The sequence below is a fragment of the Cupressus sempervirens genome, chromosome 3 (genome assembly GCF_028749045.1).
Source record: "Cupressus sempervirens isolate cs-2001-9-10 chromosome 3, ASM2874904v1, whole genome shotgun sequence".
Lineage (NCBI taxonomy): Eukaryota > Viridiplantae > Streptophyta > Pinopsida > Cupressales > Cupressaceae > Cupressus > Cupressus sempervirens.
In genome coordinates, this window is record NC_143120.1 from 292,719,291 (window position 1) to 292,743,654 (window position 24,364).

Consider the following 24,364-nt stretch of genomic DNA (forward strand, 5'->3'; position numbering starts at 1 on the left):
TCATGGTACAGGTGTAATTATATAGTGCAATCACATGCACAACATCATTATGATTATCTTTCATCATAGTCATGACCACAACCTAATTGGTTGATTGGTAAGAGAGTTTGGATTGTCACAGTTATCGAGACAATTAAAAACAATTAAGTTCTTGAAGATGGGTAGAAGATTCCAGATAGAAAAATGGTACAGTAAGCGCGATCATGTTGGGTAATGTGATGATAAAGATTGGAAGTTATGGTATGATGAGTTGGCATTCTTAGGATCGTTGAAGAAGGAAAAGGCAGATTTGAAGAGGTGTATTGGAGGAGTCAAAACATGTTTGACTACCTGGGTATATGACAAGAAGATCTTGTTGAAGGCTGATGCAGTCATGATAAAATGTATTATGACATCGTGATGTGAATTGCTTAAGGTGTTTGTGTGGCAAGTTTAAGGTTTGAATGCATGGCTAGGATCAAGAGGCAAAAGTTGTGTCTAACTGAAGTGTTCTTAAAGAGGTATGTGATGAGAAAAAGTAGGAGTTGATTGTGAACTGCTAAGGTTGTGATTGAGATATTAAGCAGAGGAGAGCAGTGAACAGTTGCAGAAGTGCATAGAGTGAATTGGATCTGATAGGCAAGCAATGGCACATCCAAATCAAAGATCTTGTTCTTTCCTAATAGTTGCAGCAGGCCAATACTTGAATTGGATGAACTCTAAGTTAAAGTTCTTGGTGTAAATTTCTTAACTGGGTAAGCTCTCTAAAAGAGTTTTTCAAATACTCTCACAAGGTAGATCTTTAGAAAACTGTTTGTACTAAAATTACACTCCTGATTTTTGCTAAAATTATACATTTTTAAGAAATTAAGATGATTTAAGTCTTAAAAGGCCCCATTTAAAGGAGTAAATTGAAAATGGTTCAATAAAAGCCTCTTAGATTAAACTCTTTAGTATAAGTTGTCTACTCCTCAGCCACACTTGTAATTGAGTCCCCTTAGCACCAATTAAAATGTTGAAGTTTGTAGCTAAGATATAGATCTTTATCTCTGATTTTATGAGATAGGAATATGTTTGTCATGACTGTTATGGTCATCTTCAGCTGAAAGAGATATTTGTGATTATATTTAAGTTAATATTATGCAAAAGGACATGTGTCATACGTCATGCGAAGAGGCATGCGTATGGAAATGTGAAGTATTGAAATATGTGGAAATATGAAGGGTCTTATTTTTGGGACTCAATGAGACCTTCGTGTAAAGTTTCTGCAAATTCTGTACTAAAACTCAGACTTGATTATATTCTTTGATTGCTGAATATGATCTTCTTAATATTCTGAAGTAAGGAGAAGTTATCTGTATGTTGAATGCTGTTTTGAACTTTATTTATTTCTGCAATATATTTGTATAGGTATTATTGCTTGAGGGAGCAGACGTGTGTTTATTGTGTGCTCTCAAACTACAATAAAACCTACGCTTTATATCAAGACCAAAGGGCATGTCCCTTAAAGGGACATAACTTAAGGGACATGACCCTATCTAGGTCGGCCAAACACCAATTCTTGAAATCAGTGCCTAGAAGGAAGTAACACAAAGTTTAACTAACATAACCATTTGTTATGGTTAGTACACAATGTAATTTCTGCCAAGGATCTCCACCCATTCTAATATCAAGTCTAGTGTATATATATGCCATCTATGATATAATAGGTGAAGATTAAGGTGCGGTCTGCACTTCTCAAACCAGTATAGTTATCATGGTTAATATTTAACACTCCCCCTTAACTTGATAATCATACTGAGAGATAACATATCTAGCATCATCAATTACAATAAATAAGCATAGATTGATACTCTATATATATCTGATCTTCTTAAGAAAATGGAATCATGGAACACATGATATTGAATCATATAACCATCTTGTGATACGACTCGTCACTTATATTAGTGATGTCAGTATTGCATATAATGCAACACACAGGATAAAATCCGAAGAATGATTAAATTCTTCATTTATCCAGGTTGTGACTCATAGGAATTGGTAATCTTGTATCACAATTTGATCTTGAGTTAAGATCTACCAAAAAACATGATAAAGTCTCAAGAATAAATTTTTCCTTTATCCAAGTTGTCAATAATAGGCATAGAAATGCTTATGTCACAAATGATCTTTTGAACTCACGTAGATCAAACAATAGTTCTATACTGTTCAATACATTATCTGACGGATCGTCATCTCTCATAATGTTTTTTATACAAGTATTCATTACCTCATAGATCGTCACCTCTTTAAAAATGAATACAGATGGTGGAGCCCATAACAGTCAATAGCCTGACAAAAACTATTTTATTAATAATTTAAAGAATACAAATGAATTTACAATTCAGCCATGCCAAGTCTTTTCCTAAAGTGATCTATCTTCACTCTAGAGAGAGGTTTGGTGAGAATGTCTATTGTCTGATCTGTAGTGCAAATATATTCTAACTTTACAGTATTCATGTCTACCATATCTCTTACATAATGGTAAGGAATTTTGATATGCTTGGACCTGTCATGGAAAACTGGATTTACCGAAAGCTTGATGGAACTCTGATTATCACAATCAGTAATCGTAAAATTCATGGCTTGCCCAAATAATCCCACGAGTAACTTTCTACGCCAAACTGCTTCTCAAGAGGCCATCGCTACCACAATGTATTCGGCTTCTGTAGAGCTTTGTGCTACCAAAGGCTGCTTTCTGCATATCCAAGATATCATTGCTGATCCTAAACTGAAACAGCATCCTGAAGTACTTTTTCTATCTTTAACACTTCCACCCCAATCTGAGTTAGTGAATCCATGCAAATCTTAATCAACCTTTTCATATTTGAGCCCAAGATTAAGAGTGCCTTGTATGTATCACATAATGTGTTTAACTGCAACTAGGTCTTGTATTTACCAAATACATAAGGGATCCAATCATCTGTCTGTAGAGAGTAGAATCTATGGAAGGTGATTTTGCTGCTGCTTTTTAAGTTTATGTAGATTAGTCTTCATTGAAGAAGACATAGACTTGCAATTCCACATTCCAAATCTCTTCAAAATATCTTATGTATATTTCCCTTGATTAAGTATAATGTTGTCAAAATTATGTCGTACTTCCAGTCCTAGGAAGTAATGAAGGAGTTCCAAGTCTTTCATATTGAATTCTCTAATTAGATCTTTCTTGCATTGATCTATGAGATAATCATCACCTATTATTAGTAAATCATCAACATACAGTATCAAAATTACCATATCATCTTTATCCCTTTTATAATATAAATTTGGATCAGCGTCATTTTTGGAAAATCCTAAGCCAGTGAGATACTTATCAATTCTTCCATACCAAGCCCTTGGAGCCTACTTAAGCCCAAAGAGAGCTTTCTTGAGCTTGCAAACAAAAATGTTAGGATCGTGAGTTTCAAATCCTTCAGGTTGCTCCAAATATACTTCTTTTGTAATCTTTCCATTTATGAATGTTGTTTTTACATCCATCGGATGTGCTTTCCATCCCTTCGATGCTGCAATGGCTAAGACTGCCCTTACAGAGGTATATCTGGCAACAAGAGCAAAAGTTTCTTCATAATCAATCCCTTCTTTCTGAGAGAATTCTATCGCTACAAATTTGACTTTATATTTCTCAATACTACCGTCAGCAGCATGTTTTATTTTAAATATCCACTTGGAAGAAACAACAAATTTTCCTTTAGGTCTTGGAACAATTTCGCAAACATCATTACTCATAATAGATTGGTATTCTTCTATCATAGCTTCTTTCCAAGTTGTATGTTTAATAGCATTTGAAGGATTAGTTCGTTCTATTTTGGACAAATCATTCATGTTTGTTGTATAACTAGAAAATCTTTTGAGTCTTTTGCTTTCTCTAATTGTTCCAGAACGTGCAGCAAAGCCTTGTGCTTCCTCGACTGTTTTAATGGCCCAAAGTGGTCTTTTTTTAGCATTTTGAGTTTTCTCTAATATTAAGATTTTGAATTTCATCTTCAATTTCTTCTATGTTCTCCCTCTGAGACTCAGACTCGGTATTTCTATCAGAACTAGGTAAAGGAGAGGGTTCTTCAGAACTTAGGGCTCTTTTGAATGCTAGATCTTCAAAAATTGCATCCCTACTAAGTTCAATACTTTTCTGTCCAGGTATGAAAATCCTATATGCTTTAGATGTTTCACTATACCCTAAAAAAACACCTTTCCTCCCGAAGGGTTCTAACTTAGTTCATTTTTCTTTTGGAACATGGATATATACAAGGCACCCAAAGTTCCTAAGATGACTTATATTGGGTTTAACCTTAGTAAAGACTTCTTCAGGAGTTTTATCTCGAAGGAAGGAGTGACGGCTTTTGTTTTGAATATAGACAGCAGTACAAGAGGCTTCTGCCCAAAGATAATATTCTAGATTTTTATCAAATATCATAGCTCTAACAACTTCTATAGTTGTGCTATTCTTTCTTTCTACTACCCCATTTTGTTCTGGATTATAAGGAATGGTATACTCCCTCTTAATTCTTGTTTCTCTACAAAACCTTTTAAACAAATCTGAAGTGCATTCCCCTCCATTATCAGTTCTAAGAGTTTTAATTTTATGTCCTGATAAGTTTTCAGTTAATGTTTTGAATTCTTTAAATCTCTTTAGGATTTCTTCTGATTCTTTGCACTTTAAGAAGTAAATCCATGTTTTCCTAAATAAGTCATCTACAAACAAAATATAGTGCCAGAATCCTCCAAGAGAAGGAACAACCATAGGTCCACATAAATTTGAATGAATTAATTCCAAAACATTATTGGTTTTTCTAGTGCTATCATGAAATGGACTTTTGGTATTCTTACCCAGAGTGCACCCTTTGCATATGCTTGAGTGGTCTTAATTTAGTTTAGGTAAACCAGTAACCATCTTCTCCATAGTTAATAAGGTTTTGAAATTTAGATGTCCTAACCTTCTGTGCCATATTTCATTTATGTCTGCAGCTTCATGAATTAAAGCTTGAATAGGTCAACTAGGTTCTGAATTTAATTCATACAAATACCCTTTTCTCTGACCAATCAACTTAGCTTTCTTAATTGAGGAGTTTTTTTCCCAGCTTATTACTTTACTATCCATGAATGCAACATTATGCCCATCATCTTCAAGTGTTGTAATTGAGATTAGATTTCTTTTTAGTCCTGGTACAAAGAGTACTCCCTTGAGAAGAAGAGAATATCCTCATTTTAGTTTCAAGGTGCAATTTTCAATTCCTTTAATGGGAATGTGCTGAATTATCACTGATGGTGACTTCGCCATTAACTTTTTCTTATATAGAGTCTAGTGCTTCTTTGTATCCTATAATATGTCTAGATGATCCACTATCAATCATCCATGCTCTATTTGAGACTTCATTTGATAGTGACGAATACAATACACAATTCTCAGGATCATAGTTATCTTCTTCCCTAGTGACATTTGTACAGTTTACTTGTTGTTTAGAATTCTCAGGACAATTAGATATGTAGTGTTCAACCTTTTCACATCTGAAGCACTTTATTTTGAATAGATCTTTCTTAGATTTGTCATTCTTTTGATTTCCCCTTTTCTTCTTGAAATGCTTCTTCTTGCCATTATAGGAGTTTGTATTAAGAACATGAAGTGCTTCATCTTTTGTTTTCAATTTCCCTCCTTTCTTTAGTTTTTTGGATTCTTCTTGAAGACAATTTTCCTTAAGTCTATTGAAGTCAAGAAGTTTATCTCTGGCACTTTCTCCTTGTGCGAAAGTTTCCCATGAATCCGGTAATCCATCTATAGCCATCAGTGTTAGTTCTGTGTCACAAATGATGGTTCCTATATTTGAAAGTTCATCTCTTAGGCTGGCAACCCTTAGAAAGTATGAATTCATCGTTTTTCCCTTCTTTATCTGAATGTGATTTGGTTGCTTTTTTAGTGCGAGAACTCTAGTTGCATTGTTAACCTCATATGCATTTAGTAGTGCATTCATCATAGCAAATGTTGTTTGATGTTTTTCAAGCATGGGTACGATATCATTTTTCACTCCATCTAATATGATTTGAATGGCTTTCCTATTTCCTTTAATTTAGAAGGATTTATGAAATTCAACTATAGGTTGTTTGGATGTTGATTCAACAAATTGTTTTACATCATTTTCTTCAAGAATCATCATGATTCTAAATTTCTAAGCATCAAAGTGTTCTTTCTCATCAAACCTGTCCTCGGGTTTGATTGTGTATACCAATAAAGATAGGAGAATGATGCTAAATATATATATAAGGTCTGATTACTTAATTTGCAAAGCCTAGGTTCGACCACCAAAGTTCTGATACCATGCAAAGTTTTTGCAAATTCTATACTAAAATTCAGACTTTTATAATATCTTTTATATTGCTGAAGATAATCTTCCTAAGATTCTGAGGAGTTGTTAGACCAGGTTATTACTTTACCATCCATGAATGCAACATTATGTCCATCATCTTCATGTACTGTAACTGAGATTAGATTTCATTTTATTCAAGGTACGTAGAGTACTCCATTGAGAAGAAGAGAATTTCCTTATTTTAGTTTCACAGTGCAATTTCCAATTCCTTCGACGAAATGTGTTGAATTATCACCAATGGTAACTTTGCCATTAACCTTTTCTGATATAAAGTGTAGTGCTTTTTTATATCCTATTATATGTCAAGATGATCCACTATCAATTACCCATGCTTTACTTGAGACTTCATTTGATAGTGACGAATACAATACACGATTCTCAGGATCATAGTTATCTTCTTCCCTAGTAACATTTGTATAGTTCACTTGTTGTTTAGAATTCTTAGGGCAATTAGATCTGTAGTGTCCAAACTTTTCACATCTGAAGCACTTTATTTTGGATAGATCTTTCTTAGATTTGTCATTCTTTTGATTTCCCCTTTTCTTCTTGAAATGCTTCTTCTTGCCTTTATAGGAGTTTGTATTAAGAACATGAAGTTCCTCAACTTCTATTTTCAATTTCCCTCCTTTGCTTAGTTTTCTGGATTCTTCTCGAAGACAATCTCCCTTAAGTCTGTTGAAGTCAAGAAGTTTATCTCTCACACTTCCTCCTTGTGCAAAAGTTTCCCATGAATCTGGTAATCTATCTATAGCCATCAGTGTTAGTTCCATGTCACTAATGATGGTTCCTATACTTGAAAGTTCATCTCTTGGGCTAGCAACCCTTAGGAAGTATGAATTCATCATTTCTCCCTTCTTTATTTGAATATGATTTAGTTGTCTTTTTAGTGCGAGAACTCTAGTTGCATTGTTAACCTCATATGCATTTAGTTGTGCATTCATCATAGCAAATGTTGTTTGATGTTTTGTTAGCATGGGTACAATATCACTTTTCACTCCATCTAATATGATTTGAATAGCTTTCCTATTTCCTTTAATCCAGAAAGATTTATGAGGTTCAACTGTAGGTTGTCTGGATGCTGATTCAACAAATTGTTTTTAATTATTTTCTTCAAGAATCATCATGATTCTGAATTTTCAGGTATCAAAGTGTTCTTTCCCATCAAACCTGTCCTCGAGTCTAATTGTGTATACCATTGAAGATAGCAGTGTGATGCTAGATAAATTTACGCTCTGATTACTTAATTTGTAGAGCCTAGGTTCGACTACTAGAGCTTTGATACCATATAAAGTTTGTGCAAATTATGTACTAAAACTCACACTTGATATCCTTTGATTGTTGAATATGATCTTCTTAATATTCTGAAGTAAGGAGAAGTTATTTGTATGTTGAATGCCGTTTTTAACTTTATTTATTTCTGCAATATATTTGTATAGGTATTATTGCTTGAGGGAGCAGACTTGTGTTTATTGTGTGCTCTCAAACTACAATAAAACCTACCCTTTATATCAAGACCAAAGGGTATGTCCCTTAAAAGAACATAACCCTATCTAGGTGGGCCAACCACCTCTTGTAGAAATCGGCACCTAGAAGGAAGAACACAAAGTTTAACTAACATAACCATTTGTTATGGTTAGTACACAATGTAATTTCTGCCAAGGATCGCCGCCTATTCTAATATCAAGTCTAGTGTATATATATGCCATCTATGATATAACAGGTGAAGATTAAGGTGCGGTCTGCACTTCTCAGACCAGTATAATTATCATGGTTAATATTTAACATGAAGATTTGATACATAGTTTTTTTTTGGGTCAGATTTTTTTATCTCTTAGTGTCTTCTATATTGCTTCATGGTTAATATTTAACATGAAGATTTGATACATAGTTTTTTTTTGGGTCAGATTTTTTTATCTCTTAGTGTCTTCTATATTGCTTCAATTTCCCAGGGATGCAGAGATATTGGATGATTTAATGTGGATTACGCTTGGAATTGTCTTGTTTTGATGTTAGTATTCATTACATTATATTTCAACAATCAAAAGTAGTAAGTGGAAGCTTTTGATGTTGGGAAGGATTGATTTTATCAGAATTCGACTCCCAAATGCAGTAAGCGGGAGCTTTTTGATGTGGGTGAGGATTTAGTTAATCAGATTTCAATATTGAATGCAGATTAAACATCTTGTGATCCGTGAAGGTCATCACACCTCAGTTTAAGCGGCATGCCCTAAGAAATTCATCATGTTATGGTTTGAATTTGAGCTAGCATGATTTCTCTATGGGCCTCCATCTACTGACTGTGATCTATCTAAGCATCTGATGATTGGAAGTTTATTTTCTCAGGCTGGGAACTCGTAACTTGTATAAACTTGTTCCAAATTGGTAGGGAGAGGTTAAATTATTTTTTCAAAGTTCTTGAGGAGATGGGAGAAAGCATCACAATTAGGGATTGAACTTTGATGGGCACGACTCTATAGCATCGATCACATCATAAGGACTCATTTGTATACTACTCTTGTTCGATACTGCCTAAATCAAAGTTGCTCAATTTTCTGGGCAATAATGGTCGTCGAGCGATCAAAAGATTGGAGAAATGACTGTTGTGTTTAGCTCTAGCTGCCAACCTCTGGAAAGGGTATGATTCAAGATAGTTTGTCAATATGAGAAAACTTCGTCAGTTTTAATTTTCATTATAATGGCTGACTGTTAGTATGCTGCTAGTATTTCTTCAATTACCGAAAATTCTTTCAATCGTTTCTCATCATGAAAAATGAAGTATCTTATAATGATGAGAGCTAAGCTCTAATGTGATTTACTACTACTCATGTTCAGCATTCGTTTAAACATCATACTCGGCCAGAGAAGTCACGAGTGAATTTATTTTAAAGTGTTCGAAGGATATTGCAGGCCAGGGCAGAGTTTGGTTCTAACAGCAATTGTTCCTTCATTCCATTGATCGCAACATGTCACCCATAATTTGTTTGGACACTCTCTTCATCCACCACTCCTCTATTAGGTTGAGAGAGGAAGACGCGTCATCTTCAATTACTCATGTGCATGCATCGTGTGACAAAAAGGGAACATTTGGTGAGAGTCTGTACCATATGCGTATCTCCAAAATAGAAAATTCAAAAGCCTTGATCATCTCCCAAATGGAAAAGCTATGATCATCTCTTGAACAACAAATTCGTAATTGCAACCTGAACAGAAAAGAAATCAATTCAACTTGAACAAAAATTTGTATTCTGAATGGAAAATTCTTTATCAGGTCTAATGGCAAGTCTATTATGGAATTGAGTTTCTCTGAAGTGGTGCATCGTATTAAGCAGAGTTGCTAGGAATATTTGACAGGTCCAGTAAAAACTTCGCCATCAGGTAATAATCTTCAAACCATTATTTCTAAATGTGCATGACAAAGGGTAAAATGCAGCTCGGACTTGTTGCGTTTGGATGTAGCTGATAAACAAGTCACGGGTAAAATATATACTGCCTTGGAGTTGTGTAAAGGATTCAACCCAAGATGTTTCTAAGGAAAAAATTGCAAACAAGAAGGTGCATTCTGATTAATGAGAGATTAATGGGCATGAGAATGCTGATTGCAATCATGGGCAGATATTTTTGCATTAAGAGAGAGCTTTTGAGGAAGATTTTCAGCCTCAGAGGGAGGTTACAACAATATCTTTTATGTTGACCAAATTTGTTTTGATTAAGAGGGGGTCTTTAAGAAATCTTTGATTTTGTTTTGACTCTTGAGTATTATATTACCTGTGATCATTGATTCTGATTCTCAGAATCATATATTTTTTATTATGTGTCTCAGAATCATATATTTTTTATTATGTGCATGCTGACTTAACTTTGTGCAAAAGCCTATGAAGAGACTGGCAGGATATTTGGAAAATGTCAGTTCTCATTTTCCTTTATGGGTGCAATGAGACGGTGAGAAATTATCCAATGTTATTTGCAGTCTTGATACTAAACTGGTGGCACTTTATTAAAAGGGGAAGATCATATTTAGAGAAAAATACTATTCAACTTTAGAGGGAGATGTCCAACCCTTTGCAAGTCTATGCAATAGTCAGTCATCGTATTATGGTGATTAAAATTATCCCCACTAAGAGGGAAAATTTCAGTTATTAAAGTTGTCCTTGCTGAGAGAAAGCCTCTGTTAAGAGAATATCTCAGTTATTAATGCATTCTTCTATGGGAGAAGTTTGAGGTGAAAGCCCTCGTTTCACCCTCTACAAGTAGGTACTGTGGACCACCCTCTGTGAGTAGGCATGGTGGAAATGTATTCTTTTCTGGGAAAAATTTGAGGTGAAATCCCTCATTCCATCCCTTTGTGAGTAGGTACAGTGGACCACCCTCTGCGATTAGGCATGGTAGAAGTGTTCCCTTCTCTGGGAGAAGTTTTGAAATAAAAGTCTTCATTCTACCCTCTGTGAACAAGCATGGTGAAAGTCATGTGTGTAACTTCATTCTACGTGCTTATGAAGTAACTATGGTGGTTTATGTTATGTTGAGATAACATATAGTATCATCTTTGGTTGCAGCTATGTGTGCATGCCTGACTAAAGATCTCTCTTGTTAAGAGGGAGTGTAGACGTTTGTAGCTGCGATAGAGATCTTTATCTCTGCTTTTATGAGATAGGAATATGTTTGTCATGAGTGTTATGATCATCTTCAGCTGAAAGAGATATTTATGATTATATTTAAGTTAATATTATGCAAAAAGACATGTGTCATACGTCATGCGAAGAGGCATGAGTATGGAAACGTGAAGTGTTGTAATATGTGGAAATATATAGGATCTTATTTTTGGGACTCAATGAGACCTTTGTGTGATAGATGAAGAGTCTTTTGCAATCTATTTATATGATTGCTTGGTGTATTGTAATTCAATCAAGTGGAAAGCCATGTACTTGAACATTTTATGATCAATAAAAGACATTTTTGCTGATGTGGCTGGGATTTTCCCTTCCAATGGAAGGGTCTGCCCAGGATAAATGTTTTAAGTGTTGTGTATGGTTTATGCTCTTTTATTTCTGTTTATCTTTCTTTCTGGGATAACACATTAACACAAAATGCTGCCAAAAAATAACTTTAACATTATCTTTTTGGGGGATCAAATGAATTTATTTGACAAAGCCAAATGTAGGATGATAGTACTTAGAAAAATCTTTCCAATGATTATTATTTTTATATATATTAAGTTCTTTTTTAAGCAAAAGGCCAGAATCTTGAATATTTTATTAATATATAAAAGGAAATACATAATAATTACAAAATATCAAATTGGCTTTTAATGTTTTGTAGCTTATGTCAAATAAAACTTATTGAAGACACACACACACACACACACACACACATATGTTATTATCACAATCTTAACCATAATAAAAAAAAGTGTTCTTGATAACTAATGAGAGTTGAAGAGACATGCCTCTTAAATGTCATACACATATGCATTGAGAATGTAATTTGGGAAAACACATAAATTAAAAACAGTGTTAGTACATTTAAATCCTCTAGAAAACTTAACATGGCATCAGAGCCACTGGATCCCAGGAATCTTTCAAAGAATTGAATGAGAAATGGTGTCGCTCAAGGGATGGGACTCTTGTCAATAGGTATGCTGATATAAGCCACATGCCTTGATCATATCAATATCTATGTGGGCTTCAAGCTATGCCACAGATTGGAGTTTTGGCAACCTAAGTTTGCCACATCTTGAGCCTGGTTTCTACTGTCCATATTACAAGTTGAGGAGACTGGTCAGGGTTCTGAAACGTGAATTTTAGCCAAGAAAGGACTTTGATTTTAGTCGGCTCCCAATTTAATCCTTTTTGAGTCATTGTTGAAGCTACATTGCGATCGCATATAATTTGAATTGTGTGGTGCATCAAGGCTCTAAGCCCACTGAAGCATTGAGCATTGGTGCCCTATAGTGTCTTAGATCAGAAGGAAATATATTGTAAATGTATTAAGAGGTTTTGATCCCCCGAACTCACCTTTATTTCCTCTTAGTGGCAATAATACTGGAGCAGAAAGATTCTTACCTATGATGAATGTTCATGAGATATCATGAATCCACTGTTGCGTGTTTTGGAGAAACATATGCGTTGTAAATTAAATCTACTAGTGCTTAAGACATATCAGGGAGTTGGTTAAGGATATGGGATACTGATCCCACTAAACATTTTCTTCATCTGTATAAATGAATGCTTCAAAACATAAATAGCATTGTAGCCACCATTTGACAATGAAAGGCAAAAGTTGGGTATGGGCAGTGATGAGAAATAAGCCACGATTGCAGGGCCTGCACATAATCTTCCCACAAAGTGAGTCATCTGCGATGTACAAATATTAAACAATCAATCCCAGTGGTGGACACGTATTACAAACAGATCAAATGTAACTACTACAAGGTTTCCAATGGAATATACACATATCATACATCATTCTATAATTTTTTTTTGACAATTTGAAAGGGATCTCTGCAATAACGGACTCTGTCGATAGGCAACTCATCTCTTCAACAATAATTTGCTTTGATCTCTACTCTTGACAATGTCGAGCAGTCTTGGCCACCCTCAACTCCCTGTGTGCTCCCAGTTTTATAATCTCTTATACACAGAGTTGTGGTGAGGAATGACAGATTGGCTGTGTCAAACATCCTCACATTTAGCTCAGCAAAGTATGAGGTGTTCAATGGGACAGAGGTACCAAACGTTAACATTCAACTTTACTTGGAGAAAATTTTCAAATAAATTCGCTGCAGTTCATGGGTATTCCTAGTGGCATATGCTTACATTGACTGTCTTATTCAAGTCCATCCACAATTCAAAATAACATATCAGAATGTGCACAGACTTCTCATTGTCACCCTCATAGTCACCTCCAAGTTTGTCGAGGACATTAACTAAAAGAACTCATACTATGCCCAAGTTGAATGGTTTAGCACGGAAGAATTAAATAAATCAAAGATGGAGTTTCTTTTTCTTCTTGGATTTAAATTGCAAGTAACAGTAAAAAAATTAAAAAAGTATTGCTGCCATTTGGAGAGGGAAGTTGCAATTGATGGAGGATTCCAAATTGAGAGGAGTCTCCACTTATTCATCCATAACTGTAGACAACATTGATCGAAGGAGAACTGAGAAAGGGAACTAATATGAAGGTGATGTGGAGTACCCCATGGCTTATTATGGCCCCTTTCACCTTGGTAGGGTCACAATAAAGGTAAGTGGAATTATATGAATGTTTATCTTTATTGTGACCCTACCAAGGTGAAAGGGACCATAATTGTCAATGATTTTGTGAATTTTCTAATATTTCTATTTGGAATATAGAGGAAATGAAATCCAATCATGATCATTGAATTTTTATTTTTGAAGTAATAGAATAAAATTCTTATAGATTAGAGGTTTTACCAAGCCTTATATAAATGGCTTTGTGCTAGTGTAAGATTTGGGGTTGTTTCTATATAATGACTAAGTTGAGTATTATATTAGTCCTACTCTTATTTATATTTTCAATATGTACTATGAGTTATTTGCCTTTATCTTTCCTTCCAAGAATGTTCCTGCAGGAAGAGGGAGATTGCTATCAGATTCAAAGGGAGTCTGATGCTTCTTCAAGTTAAAGAAGCTCAAAAGATTGAGATTTAGAGGGAAATTGACATTTCATTAAGAGACAACCATGAAAGAGAGGAAGCAAATAGATGATATGATTAGTCAACCTTTGGCGATCTTGGTCATGTTGATTCAGAGGGAGTAAACCATGTTGAGATTATATCTCCAACGACCAATAAAGTGTAGCAATTAAGAGGACTCTGATTCATGAATATACCTTGTAACTATATGATTTTCATAGGCCTACCCCCTGTGTACATCATGAGGAAGTGATGACTTCCAAATGATGTCACTTGTATTTGCAGAAGTTACTGAAAAGTGACCATCTCACAATAACTTAATTTTCTATTATGATGGATATGATATGATAGCTAAGCATATCATGATAGATTATAATTTGCATGTTGGATATTTATATGGTAAGCATTATGAGAATGTGTATGCACCTACCTTATTAACATTTTCTGAGTACATGGTAAATTATGTGAATAAATGTTCTAGAGGGCCACTACATAGAGTACTTGGTGAACATCATACGACTTGATGTTCTGGAAGACCATTACTCACAGTACTTGGTGAACATTTTGCATCTCAGCATTTTGGAAGGCCATTACTCAAAGAGTATTTGGTGAATATCATTGATATTCTGGGAGACCAATACTCATGATATCAAACCTTATTGAGTACTTGGTGAATATCATGTATTGCGGGAGACCAATACTCATGATATCAGGTGTGATATCAAACCTTTTGAGTACTTGGTGAATATCTTGTGCCAATATTTTGGAAGACCAATCCTCATGATATCAAATGTGATATAAGAATAATGGAAATCTTTTGATCAAAGATTTCTTTTGTGTCATTTCCTAATATTACCAATGGTATAACATTGGTCTTGTGTTTATCATCCCTAGCTAAGAGGGAGTGTTAATGTTATAGAAGATAAAACTTATTGAAGATATATATATTTATATGTTATTATCACATTCTTAACCATAATAAACAAGTGTTATTGATAACTAATGAGAGTTGAAGAGACATGTCTTTATGGAGACATGCCTCTTAAATGCCATATACATATGCATTGAGAATGTAATTTGGAAAACACAGAAATTACAAACAGTGTTAGTACATTTACATCCTCGAGAAAACTTAACATGGATCAAAGTAGCCTAATATTTTCTTTTCAGATCACAACTACCCTAAACACTAAGAATAACATCAAAATGAATGTTGGCATGATATTCAAATTTGAACAATCGATTGAAAGCCTCCAAGTTTGTAACAATTTTGCCAAATTTATAATACACCCAAACTCTGGTTTTGACGACTGGACATAGAATCAAAACTAACTTCAAAATCCACATCTGATGTGTATACTTTTAACTAGAAGGCAGTATGCAGAAAGAATTGTCCATACAACCAAAACTAACGCAAGGATGTCAGCCTATATAGAAGATTTAACTGCATTTAAATGAATTTGCTTATTAAGTTTTACTAAACTTAAGTTCTCTGGCCATTCAGAAACCTGTCTCTTTGATGCTTTCGGAAAAATAGTAATTTGGGGAAAAAATTTGGAAAATATGTAGAAAATAGGCATTTATGTTACCATTCTATCAAAAGTAGAAGAAATAAAGTTTGATAGATACAGATCAAGTTGGGGCAATCAAAAGTAACCTATCTCTAAATTATAGTTAATGTCACTTTAGAACTTAATAAACTATGATATATTGAACGAAAAGTAATGAAACCAATTCCATCCTCTAGATATTGGTATTGCAAACCGAATCTCGAAAGATATACATCATTATCATTTTTGAAAAAAGAAAGTTATGCTCATAAAAGTCAACTTTCACTCCTTAAAAACGCTGATTTTTCACACAAGCCACTTTTTGAAGGAGAAGGAAAAATGGATACAAATCAATTTTAATTATTTTAAACAGTATATATTTAGAAACTAGAAACAAAATGCTAAAAGACACTAGTTTACATCATCTTCTAACTTCCTAATATTTTTGTGGCAATAGGTGTTTGAAAGTGAAGTTTTTTTTTTCCAGAATGTTGATCTCAGTATCAAAGTTGGCGAAAAAGTGGGACACACGATTGTGGCCTGACCCCCCTCTCCCCATGCAATTGACGCTATGGCTTTACCGGTCTGCCAACTTATCAGCATTCTACCTAATTGCATCCTCAATTCATGACATTTACAATTACAATGCAAGAACTCTTGAACTATACACGGGCAATCTAATGGCAACTATCACTAAAGTTGCATATTGTAAGGAAACTCAGGTGCGGAAACAGCTTCCTACACTAATCTCATAAAGAAAGTATGATGCAAATCCTATTAAAATCTTCTACACTTACAGATTCAATATCATGTAAACAACAATATTGCAGCCAACAATGCATACAGAAAATAGACAAAGAAAGAAACACATAACACAAAGATTTGCCAGTGGGGAAAAACCTTTCGGTAAAACAACCCCACCCCTCCAGAACTTGCACAATGTATTATCTTCAACAAAATGTTACAATACACTTGCAGAACAAGCTCAACAGCAACAACAGAAGACTCCAATAGCAACTCACAGTACCAACAATACATTCTCACGCATCATCTCTCTTCGCAACCCTAAAAAACGCTTATAACATGCGCTTCACTTTAGGGCTACTCCCAAAGGTCTTAGTTGCCACATGTCTTCACCTGTCATTCAATCTTCCTAACATAGCTCTTACGTGTCATAGGAATCCGTCATAACCGTTTTAGCCATGATCTCGTTACACACAATTCAAGATGTCGACACATCAACATTATTTGCAAGAAATACATTTTACAAAACAAATAATAAGAATAGGAATTATACAAGGTTGAGACACCTTATTCCTAACACATATAGCAGGTGGAATATTGTATATAATATGATTTTTTTGTAATTTGATATGTTTCAACATCGAGAAAAAAAAATGTGCTTAAATTTTGTAAGATATGCAAGTGGCATGAATTAATAATTTAGGCCCAACAAACAGTGTTGAAAACTTTAAACAAAAAAACAGTGATTCTGCATTTTAGCATGCTATTGTAGATCACAATTTTCTAAGATTCATAAACTGTGACATGACTATTTATTAAATATTTTTCCAAAAAAGATTTAAACTATTAAAAGTACATTAATTTCAATGACATCCATGAATTGTAGCATACCTTATCTGACATATTAAATTGTTGCTCAAATGCAAAGTAATCCCTGTCCGAATCACCCATTTCTTCACATTCAAATTGCACACTTTCTCCAATATCATCTTCGGAATCACTCAGCTCCTCTCGCTCCATCACTATCCCTGGTAAAGAGTCATCTTTAAGACTCATTTCCTGTGTATCCTCATTCAAGTCTCTTGAACTTGCAATATTCTCAGAAGATTTCTTGAGATTCATACCCACATATATTGCAGGGTCATTTTCCATCACACTTTCAACTACATGAAAATAAGAAGCTGAATTATTTAAAATGGGCTGGTCCCCCTGCATATTTGGATTTTTTTCATTTTTCCTCCTCTTAGCAATTTGATCAGTAATCTGTTTTCGACTCCGAGATGTCTGCTTCCGCTTTAAAACCCTACTATTGCCCCCTTCTCTAGTTCTGGGCTCCCGAATCCCATTCCCTTCCTCTGAAAAGGGTATCTTATTGTTTCTAGTATGTGAATGCCTTTCAAATTTCAGCTTACTTGCATCACTTGCAAGATATGTGATTGGAACTTCCCTCTCTTGCAACTGATTCTGTTCCTGGGTTTCTGTCTGACATGCAAGCGGCCTTGAAATGCAATTTGACAGAGGGGTTTGCATGGGCAGAACTCCAGTTCCTCCAGAATTGCAAGGCTGTTGCAGACTTAGACTAGTATTGACAGTTGACGAAGCCTCAGTAATTTCAATGTTCCTTTGTAACAAAGGGTGGAAATCAGCATTACTGGATGGTAAAGCAGTTCCTTTCTTCAATGAAGAAGGGGGATAAGAAGCTGGATATTTCGTCATGCCACTTTGCTGATAAGGAATAAAGAATGAGGGGAAGTCAGAGTTGCGTGCATTTCCACGCAGAGTACTAAATGGGGTCTGGGTTGTTGCACCATACTTATAAAAAACAGAATCTTCACAGGAATTTTGCAAAAGCAAAGGATGCATGTGAACATCAGTCTCATTTCTTTCATGATTTGCTTGGGTATCCACCTGTGGTGTTTCTTCATTCTCAAAATGTTTTGGCTCCTGATTTGATGTTGATCCTAATTTTTTATGTGCCCTGCTGATTTCTTTTTCAAAATTATGACAATTAAACAGAATATTGGGTTCGCCTGACAAATTTCTTTCGAAGCCAACAGAGGAGGCTGACACAATTGTAGTGGTCGAGACAGTTGAAGAATCCATCCTGAAATTTCTATTTGTGCTACCACTGGAGTTTTGCAAATGAATTTGAGAATCTGCTCTGGCTGGTATTGGTGGTGGATTTGCCTTTTTGTTTTGTGCATGAGCAAGTCTATGGGAACCACCACAATTGTGACCCATGAGCATAGATTGAGGGATCACACGAACAGATGGGGGAAGGTTCAAGGTTGGCAAATCAGGAGCTAGTTTCACTGTCTGAACTTTATTCTTGTTACGTGACCTATATGGCCGTAAATTAATCTGTGTTCTAATAGGTCTTCTTGCATAATCAACAGAAGCTTGATGGGAATATTGCATAGAAGCAGTCACAGTAGAGGGCAACTGAGAAATGTGTGTTATTTGGCCACCTGAAGTCTGATGTAAGGGTTGGATTTCTGACATAGATGGAATGAAATTATTTTCCTGCATTGAACTCATTCTTCCATTATAACTTCCTTCCCTCTGAGACCCTGAGTTAGCCAAAGTAAAACTGTGGTTATTTAAACCCAACAGAGGTGGAGCCTGTGGCATGGCTGCCATCAATCTAGAACCATAAGGCTTCCAATCTGCTAAAAATGCTTCATGGACATAAGCCTCATCTACATCCTCGGCATTGTCATCTCCACTATTCTCCTCACCATCATCATTTTCAAGTTGTTGCCCCTGCTCTTCCTGAAAAGTAAATATAAGTTTCCAGCTGTGGCCAAACACAACGTAATCATAAAGGAAAAGATCAATAATTGTTAGAATAATATAGCACCTGTGTACCATTACAACCCTCTTTTTGTAGAGCCTTGGATCTCCTTCTCATTGCTTCATATATTCGTCTCTTTTTCTTTGTTGCATCATCTTTTGTTCTATATGACTTTTGTGTGCCAAGTGCAATTCGCCACTGTCTACGCAACAAATTAGGATCCCGATATGGAACACAATACTCCCATACTTTCTTCCAATCATACTTCAAGACTTTGAGACCCTACATAAGGCATGAAAAACATCAACTTACAACAACAGAAGATACTTATTAAAAATTTGCTTACCAAATTTAACATCTCACCTCATGAATGCAAATCTTTTCTTCTGTTGTCAAGGGAGATGTCTTCATTCTCCGCACTGCCTGTACTACATTATATGTTAGAATTCAATACATTTGGAGCAAGACATCAACATTCATTGTTCATGTAACATTGCCATGTTATTCTAATCATAATTTGAGCATTTCTTTCTACATAATTATTGTTATTCAAGAAACCATGATGGTCAACCAATTAAGTAGGGAGATTGTTTTGCAGCTATTATTGCAATGGTCCATTCATTAGTGCTAGTTAATGCACAGTCTACAATGTATTGTGGAAAAATCTATTGGAAACAGGGTCTGCATGCCTTCAATACATAAATTACTAAAGCATTGGCATGTAGACTACCATAAGTTGAAGGCATTGATTATATACTCAAAACAGTTCTTATATAGGCAAGTCACCATTCCCTAAATGGTATCAACATTTGATGCATGTGCACCTGAAAAGAGAAATAATAGTGCCTTCAACTATGAGGCAATCAGGAATTCCCCTTTGGCCTTGGATTTCAGAACAGATGTTTCGTTCAATTAGCCTTTAGCAAAGAAATAATCCACATCCTAGATCTCTCTTATCTTTCCCAGAGTACCTTATATCGAGTAACAGTTTTCTTAAATTAAAAGAAACTATGACCCATCATTAGAAACTGAGATTAACACTAAAAAACTTTCCTATTAACAATCTAGATTCATCATTTTACTTCTACCTTCTCCCTTTATTATCTTGCCCAGAAGCAGCTTAGTTGAGGATTTTTCATATTCGTTATATCCATAACAGCAGTTTCCAAGATTCATACTACTCAGGATTAAAAATCAAATGCAAATGAATATGTTTTATAAGTGAAGTTGAAAATAAATCTCTAGTCGTTAACATATAAGTTGCCTAGCAAGTAAACACAGTAAGATACATAATATTTACACAATCAATGTCATTGATTAGAAAAAAAAAATGAATGTAGTTTCCTTGGTAGGGTATTAGCTCAACTCCGTGAATTTCTTTTTGTAATCACTCAAATCCTAGCTCTTTCTGACCACCAAATTCCCTGTAGGCAAGACATGAGCATATAGAGACTGTAACAAGGACAATGGAAATAAGCCGACAGATATTGGAAAGTAGCCATCCAAATTACATTAGAAGCAAAATAATGGAATCAGTTAAATCAACATGGCTGGCTAATAAGGATATGCAGATTCCGATCAAGCCAGCATGGCTAGTAGTGATACACAAATTCCAATCAAGAGAGATTAACTGATTACAAACAAAAAAATCAACATTGGCTAAATGGCAAACTATATCACCTGATTCCAGTACATGTCAATTTAGCAGATAGTATACTAAAAATACATAGAATCCAGTAGACAAACCAATCAAAATCTTTTACAATGAAACACAAATCTGGCAAACTGCACAAAATCTTCATGATCTAAATAAACTGCTGGTGGTAACTGTTCCCGCTTTTCCAATAATATTGAAATCCACAGCTCAATTACATTTGACTGCAATAATTGTATCATCTTATGATAAAGTAAAAATCACAGAAAGTTGTCTTGTACTAGAAATATGATTTCAAACATACAAAAATGATAACATAGCATAATGACAACTGTAGAATAAGATGGCAGAAAAAAAAATATGTTCTCATCATCCAACAAACATCTCTAAATATATTAATGATTTGATAATAACAAAACCACAAAATTTTAGGGTCAAATATAGTGTAGATACCTCTGGTGTCTACAATAAACCTAAGTTGCTGGTTCGGGTTCTGGGACAGATTAGGGTTCGAGTTCAGGTTCATGGGTTCAGGCAAAAAAAAACATCCCATTTGGGTTCGTGAGTGTGTCCGCATGCGCGCGCACACACACACACACAATATACAAAAAAAATAGGAGAAACGTACATAGTCGCAAAACTAAGTCATTTCACAGTATGAATATATGTTGTTTGACCATTGATCAATGCCAAATGTCAACGATAAACATTAAATACTCGCTCATTAATCTATCTTCATGATTGTAAAGAAAATCATACATTGAATTACTAAATTACGAAATGAAATTGCAAAACATAGACTAGTTCATCAAATAATAAAGTTTGAAACATAATGATAAATAGCTAGTGTTTAGTACTTTATCAATGATCATACTATCAAATGCCAATCAAGGTTTAAATCGGTCATCAAAAAATGAGAGATCAATGGCTTCATCCACAACTGAAACTATATCTAGGTCCTCATCATCGGAACCCAAACCAGTTCCACTAGTTCTAGATTCCGCTATATCGTCCTCCTCTTCCTCAACATGAGAGATTAGATGAGTGAAATAATTTTTTTATTAGGTTCCTTTTAGGGTTACATAAAAAAATATTACATAGAAAACACTCTTTAAAGTTGTTTTATTTCACATTTTGGACCCTACTGCCCTGGTTTTCCCGGGTTTGTAGTGGGTTCATTGTGGAATCGCCCGGGTTTGCTCCAGCACGGACCCAGGCGAACCCACACTCTGAATAAGGACCCTGCCCAGACCTGCAGTGATCCCAGATGCAAATCTGGACCTGCATGGACCAGGACCCAAATCCAGGCAGCAGGGGACGAATCCAGTAAGGAGGCAATAAACTATACAGCCAGCTCCAATATATTGTATGGTAGGCAAGAAATCAAAATATTATTTGAGGAAGTATTGAACAATCCCTTTTCAGTAGCATGGTAGGGATCAAGACAGTCAAAAAATGTTATACGTCTCTGTTTATTATCTACGGCAGCAGATAAAAACTTGTACGGCACGTATAAGACAGTACATCATCACAATATAGATTGCTAGAAAATTTAAAACAGCACCCAAAGTAAATTTTGACAATCAACACGCATACCAAGGTTTACTACAAAGCTATAACCAAGCCCAAATGTTACAACATACAGCAAGGTACTGCAACCTTAAATATATCAAATGCAGCTTCATCTTCAATGTTATCATTGTCTACCAGTCTCAGAGAACATCACATCAAAATTCGGGAAAGCAAAATTGAAAACAATATTTGGAACTTAAAAATAGAAATATTTTTTCTGATAAATGTGATGAACCTCCTTATAGCAATATCGTGAGAATGCTCGAAATAACAGAATACAAAGTAATAGCAGAACTCAGAATGAATCTACTGATCGCAGGCCACTTCGAGGGGGTAACCTCCTTTGAGCAAGCTCAATACAATAAATTCGTCCGTGTCCATCAAGGGCCTCAACCTATTCTTATATACTGAGTACGATCTAGAAAAGTAATACTACCTATGCATGTGGGATAATAAAATATACTCACGGGACGACTTACAAAGCATATGCGTCCAACAACACTACTCTAACAAAATAAACAGAAGGAACACACAGGTTCCTAACATCCCCTCTCCCTTAGAAAAAAGCTTTGTCCTCAAAGCTTAAGGTGTGGAAATTGTTGTTGAATCTGAAGAAGGGGTTCCCAGGTAGCATCCTCTGGTTGCATGCCATGCCACTGAATCAAGACCTCAGAGATGGAGCGAGAGCGAAGCTGGCGAGTGCGCTGGTCAATGATTGCCACCGGCTCCAGGATAATGGATCCTTCCGTATCCATTTCAGGGAGAGTAGTTTGTGCTCTGACAGTGGTACCCAGAACTTTCTTTAGACAAGAAACATGAAAGACTGGATGAATGCGGGAAGAAGGAGGAAGTTCCAGTTTATAAGCAACTGAACCAATCTTCTGCAGAACCTTATAAGGCCCATAAAATTTTGGGGCCAGCTTATGACGCCCTTTCAGCTTTAGGGAGGATTGTTTGTATGGCTGTAGACGAAGAAAAACCATATCCCCAACTTGAAATGAGCGCTCAGAACGGTGTTGATCTGCTTGCTGTTTCATCCGATTACGGGCCATGTGAAGATTATCCTGTAAGGTACGAAGAATCTGATCCCTGTTGCGGAGAACTATGTCAACTGCCTGGACTGGTGAGCTATTGGGAGTGTAGGGAAGGAGCACTGGAGGTGCCTGACCATAGACTGCTTCATATGGAGTCATTTTAGAGGCAGTGTGGTAAGAGGTATTGTACCACCATTCAGCTAAAGGGAGCCACTTGGCCCACTGATGTTGCTGTTCGGAAGTGAAGCAACGAAGATAAGTTTCCAAGCATTTATTGACAATTTCAGTTTGACCATCAGTTTGTGGGTGATAGCCCGAACTCATCTTCAGTTTGGTGCCAGTTTTCTGAAACAGTTCAGTCCAAAAATGACTGGTAAAAGTTGCATCACGATCAGAGACAATGGAAGAAGGGAGTCCATGAAGACGAAATATCTGGTCCATGAAGATTTGTGCAACAGAGGAGGCAGTATAGGGGTGGCTGAGGGCACAAAAATGACTATATTTCGAGAGACGATCAACCACAACCAAGATCACTGTCTTGCCACCGGATTTAGGAAGCCCTTCAATGAAATCCATAGAAATATCAGTCCAAATCCGTGTAGGGATGGGCAATGGTTCGAGCAAGCCAGGAAGGAGGGTCGTTTCACCCTTGTGGCGTTGGCAAGTATCACATTCAGCCACCATCTGTTGAATCGTCTGCTTCATCCCTTTCCAAAAGAAGTTTCTCCTTGCTCGCTCATAAGTTTTGAGGAAGCCTGAGTGCCCTGCTGAAGGAGAAGCATGGAGTTCATAAAAAATAGCCTGATGTAGAGCTGGGTTCTGAGGAAGCACTAGCCGACCCTTGTATCGAAGAGAAGCACCATCCCAAGAGTAATGTGGTATAGCAGAAGGATTATTGGCTAGCTGGTGAATGATTTGAGATAAAGAAGAGTCACTGTCATAGCCCTGCTGAACAGACGCTAACCAATTGGGAATGGGCATAGAAATA

At 35.7% G+C, this 24,364-nt stretch overlaps 1 protein-coding gene and 1 pseudogene across 3 annotated transcripts in view; one reads left to right on the plus strand and one right to left on the minus strand.

Moving 5' to 3' along the window:
• Positions 1-24,364, minus strand: part of DUO3 (Homeodomain-like superfamily protein) — a 110,159-nt gene that overhangs the window by 39,662 nt on the left and 46,133 nt on the right. For 2 of the 3 annotated variants that reach the window (XR_016362122.1, XM_089819545.1), the window contains exons 6-8: positions 19,480-19,539; positions 19,183-19,398; positions 17,214-19,094 (exon numbers count right to left, since the gene is read on the minus strand). Coding sequence is in view for 2 of the 3 variants with exons in the window: in XM_089819545.1 (XP_089675671.1) it covers positions 17,214-19,094; positions 19,183-19,398; positions 19,480-19,539 (2,157 nt within the window). In the remaining variant the exon portion in view is untranslated. The remainder of the gene's footprint in view (positions 1-17,213; positions 19,095-19,182; positions 19,399-19,479; positions 19,540-24,364) is intronic. The other variant, XM_089819546.1, reaches the window with a different exon arrangement.
• On the plus strand, positions 12,670-13,519 carry LOC149566116 (cyclin-U2-1 pseudogene; annotated as a pseudogene).